General features: G+C 45.5%; 1 protein-coding gene across 2 annotated transcripts in view; it reads right to left on the reverse strand.

Annotated features, from left to right (window-relative positions):
- Positions 1 to 86: 86 nt before the first annotated feature.
- The window catches only part of Wwtr1 (WW domain containing transcription regulator 1), a 132912-nt gene continuing 128555 nt past the window's right edge, over positions 87 to 4443 (reverse strand). Inside the window, exons 6-7 of one of the 2 annotated variants that reach the window (XM_045131091.1) lie at positions 2121 to 2233; positions 87 to 476 (exon numbers count right to left, since the gene is read on the reverse strand). In XM_045131091.1, the coding sequence (XP_044987026.1) occupies positions 292 to 476; positions 2121 to 2233 (298 nt within the window). In that variant the 3' untranslated portion in view covers positions 87 to 291. The remainder of the gene's footprint in view (positions 477 to 2120; positions 2234 to 4443) is intronic. The other variant, XM_045131092.1, reaches the window with a different exon arrangement.

Consider the following 4443-nt stretch of genomic DNA (forward strand, 5'->3'; position numbering starts at 1 on the left):
GAAAGATTTAAAAAATAATAATAATAAATGTTATTCTGCATAGCCCATCCTGCAGACACAAGTCTCCGTTACCTGTCACAACAATGCAGGCTTTCAAAAAATGAGAGAATTTATTTATATTTAACTGAAGTTCATGTCAATCGAAAGCAGGCAGTGACTAACCGGCCCCGGGGGAAGGCGGGAGAGTGGCTACGGAGGAGGCAGAGGGCGGCCTGTGTGCAGAGCTGCTCCGCTCCCTGCCGTCCTCCACGCGCCCAGGAAATGTCGGCTGCACCAAAAGCCAGCGAGTGACTACAGCCAGGTTAGAAAGGGCTCGCTTTTGTTCAGGGCAGACTCCACATCATTGAAGAGGGGGATCAGATCTTCAGATTCCAGAGTCCCTAGGTCCACATTTGTTCCCGGAAGACAGTCAAGGAAATCGGGGAAGCGGGTCTGCTGGGGGTTGATGTTCACGGGCGCCTGACCTGCGCTCTCTCCTAAAACAGAACGAAAGGAAGCCACGTTAATTCCTCCTTGCAACTTCTTGAACAAGAGACTGCATAAATGGTTAACATAATTCTCATTTTCATGCCGGCAAAGACCACATCGGCGACTTAATCCTGTTTTGGTAGAACGTATATCGAGGTAAGACTAGAGTTCTACAGGACAGCTGAGAAATGTGCCCTGAAGTGACGACTTTGCACTCTCACCACACAGGGACTGCCACAGGTTGCAGAGGAGGAAATGCACAGGACCGGGTGTCGCTAGGCTAGCCCTGTTAGCTGTGTGATCTCAGGCACAGCTGATCTGGGTGATTTTCAGGAGCTGGCTCAGCAATTAAAGCACTTGTTTGCAAAGACTGCTGACTCAGGTTCGATTCCCCAGTGCCCATGTAAAGCCAAATCCACAAAGTGACACACGCATCTGGAGTTACCCTGACACACTCACCTACTCTTAAAAAAAAAATAGATAAATAAAAGTCAAATTGTGCAATTCTCAGTTTATCATGTGGAAACTGGGGTTATAGGCCCTTCTGCACAGGCAGGGGTAAAGTTCAGTGTCCACCACACATCCAAAGACCTAAGTGTCATCCAGCCATGCAAAAATGGTCATTATAACCTTCCAATCCTCAAAAACACATATTTCAGCCAAACAAAATTTCTAAGGAATTTCTCTTATCCTTTCTCCTCAGGCATGACAGCATGAGCAGACAAGCCAGACTTCTGCATCAAAGTGGCTTAGTGGCTAAGGCGCTTGCCTGGGAAGCCTAAGGACCCAAGTTCGATTTCTCAGTTCCCAAGTAAGCCAGCTGCGCAAGGTGGTGCATGTGTCTGGAGTGTGTGTAGTGGCTAGAGGCCTTGATGTGTCCATTCTCTCTCTCTCTAATAAATAAATAAATATACATCTAAAAAATATCTCTGGAGAGCAACTCTGCCATGTCAGTGTGACGTCTTTGGTCTTTGTAGTTTTGGCCATTTAAAAAGTGGGTGAAGGAGCCGGAGAGGTGGGTTCGCAGTTAAACCCATTGCCTGGGAAGCCTAAGGACTCAGGATCGATTTTCCAGGTTCCACATAAGCCAGATGCACAAGGTGGTGCGTATATCTGGAGTTCATTTGCAATGGCTAGAGGTCCTGGCATGCCCATTCTCTCTCTCTTTCTCAATGATAAATTAAAAAATAAAATAAAATAAAGCCGGGCATGGTGGTACACGTCTTGAAAAAAAAAAGTGGGTTGCTGGAGAGATGTTTTAGCGGTTAAAGTGCTTGCCTGCAAAGCCAAAGGACCCAGGTTCAAGTCCCCAGGACCCACATAAAACCTGATGCACAAAGTGGTGCATATGTCTGGAGCTCATTTGCAGTGGCTGGAGGCCCTGGCATGCCCATTCTCTCTCTGTCTGCCTGTCTCTAATAAATAAAACTTAAAATTTCTTTAAAAACTTAAAATGCCATGCCCATACGGCAGCTATGTTTTCGCACGCGCTCTGGGGACAGGCCAGTGCTGGCAGTGGTGCTGGGCGGCTGGGTGAGGTCCCAGTCGCTGTTTCCTGCTGTGGAGAGTTAAACGCTTCGAGCTGGAGTTTAGAACCGACACAGTCTTGGAAATGGAAACACAGCGCAGATCCGGGCAGGCCAGCTCCCCACCTGTGTCCATCTCGTCCACGTTGCTTAGGAAGTCCTCTGGAGTTGTGGGGACACTGCAGCACCCTAAGCCCAGGCCGCTGTCTGTACTCCGCTCCCTTGAATGATAGGGGCCTCTGCAAAGCAAAAGATGGAGACCTTAGTGTGAGCTCCCTTAACAAGTTCAGAATTAAGATGCATCCACAGCACCTAGCCAGTACAGGGGAGAAAACGCTGTACTGCCCTGTGATTTGCTAGTTTTGTTTTTTGAGGTAGGGTCTCACTCTAGCCCAGGTTGACCTGGAGTTCACCATGTGGTCTCAGGTGGCCTTTAACTCACAATGACTCTCCTACCTCTGCCTCCTGAGTGCTGGGATTAAAGGCATGCACCACCACACCCAGCTATTTTATTTTATTTTTTGGTATTGTTATTTATTTGCAGGGACAGATAGAGAATGGGTGTGCCAAGGCCTCTTGCCACTATAAACAAACTGCAGATGCATGCATGTGCCACTTTGTGCATCTGGTGTGTTACATAGGGGCTGGGGAATTGACCCCAAGCCATCAGGCTTTGTAAACAAGTGCCTTTAACCTCTGAGCCACCTCTTTAATGGTACAGCAACTGGTAAATGGCTCCAGTAAATAACCTTACCCATGCTTATGTGAGCAACCCGAGTTACACTTCGTGGGTCACAAAATCAGACACGAGGAGAGAAGAACAAAGGCTCAGCGGGAGTTGGGGAGGAGGAGACGGATGCGACGAGCGAAGCGGGGTGAACATGACCAAAACTCACTGTGTGTGTGTGTGCGTGTGTGTGTGTGTGTGCGTGTGTGCGCGCGTGTGTGTGTGTGCGTGTGCGTGTGTGTGCGTGTGTGTGTGTGTGTGTGTGCGTGTGTGTAATCATCAATACTAAAGATTGATTGTGATGTACACACACTATGTTCCTGACAGAATAATACTGACTACCAGGGAAAGGAAAAAAGGCAGGAGCGAGAGCTCAGTGATGGTGGGAAGGGCTCAAATATTCATGATAACATTTCGCGCACTAAAAATTAAAATCAGATGAAAATATAGCGCCTGAATGGTGGGTGCATTGCAACTGTTATTATTGTTTGTACTTGTCTGGTCATATTTTTAAACTTTATTTATTTATTAATTTTTAAGCTTTTTGTTGACAACTTTCATGAATATAGACCATATACCATGAACAATATCCTCCACCACTGCCCTTTGTTCCCAAGTTCCCTCTCCACTGAATCCCTTCTTCTTTCCAATTAGACTCTCTTCCATTTTGATGCCATCGTTTTTTTCCCTCCCGTTAGGCAGGTTTTGCGTAGGCAGCATCAGCCACCTGTGTCTATTCCCTTTTTTTTTGTTGTTGTTGTTGTTGTTTTTTTGAGTTTGGGTTTCACTCTAGCCCAGGCTGACCTGGAATTCGCTATGTAGTCACACCACACCTGGCCTGTTCTTTAATAAGATTGACAACTTGAAAAATCTACCCCAAGCCAGGTGTGGTTGTGCACACCTTTAATCCCGGCAGAGGTAGGAGAATCAGCATAAATTCAAGGCCAGCCTGGGACTATGTAGTGAGTTCCAGATTTCCAGGTCAGCGAGACTCTACATCAAAAAAAAAAAAAAAAAATCCATCTCTTCATTATTTGTTACATTGTTTCCACTTTTAATTGTACATTGTTGCCAGAAGCCCCACCCACAGCAGAAACACAAAGGAAACAAGAGTATTGCCTTTAATTAGGTTTAAAATGCTACAGTTAGTGCTGTGGACATGGCTTAGCAGCTAGAGTGCTTGCGTGCAAATCCTGCACACCGGGGTGTGTGTGCATTGGGAAGAGACCCTGGGTGTCCAAACATGCTTTCTCTCCCCTCCCACCTTGCAAATAAAATTTAAATATATTAAAAAATAGATGGAGAATGGAATTTCAAAGGGGAAAGTGCGGGGGGGGGGGAGGAGGGTATTACCATGGGATATTTTTTATAATCATGGAAAATGTTAATAAAAATTATGAAAAGAAAAAAATTAAATAAATAAGAAAAATAGCACAACTAAGGTTGACTGATTATATATCAGTCAGATACCTCTGGCTAAGTTATCTCTTCCTTCTGCTCCTAGTGGTTTTAGCCATCATCTCTTTGCTTTAATAAATTTTCTTTTGGTTTCATTTTTGAGGCAGGGTTTTACTCTATTCCAGACTGTCCTGGAATTCTATGTAGTCTCATGGTGGCCTCGAACTCATGGTGATTTCTCCTACCTCTGCCTCCCGAGTGCTGGGATTAAAAGTATGAGCCACCACACCCAGCTTGCTTTAATTAATTTTTAATTGTGAAATA

The sequence above is a fragment of the Jaculus jaculus genome, chromosome 12 (assembly GCF_020740685.1).
Source record: "Jaculus jaculus isolate mJacJac1 chromosome 12, mJacJac1.mat.Y.cur, whole genome shotgun sequence".
NCBI classification, from domain to species: Eukaryota; Metazoa; Chordata; class Mammalia; order Rodentia; family Dipodidae; genus Jaculus; species Jaculus jaculus.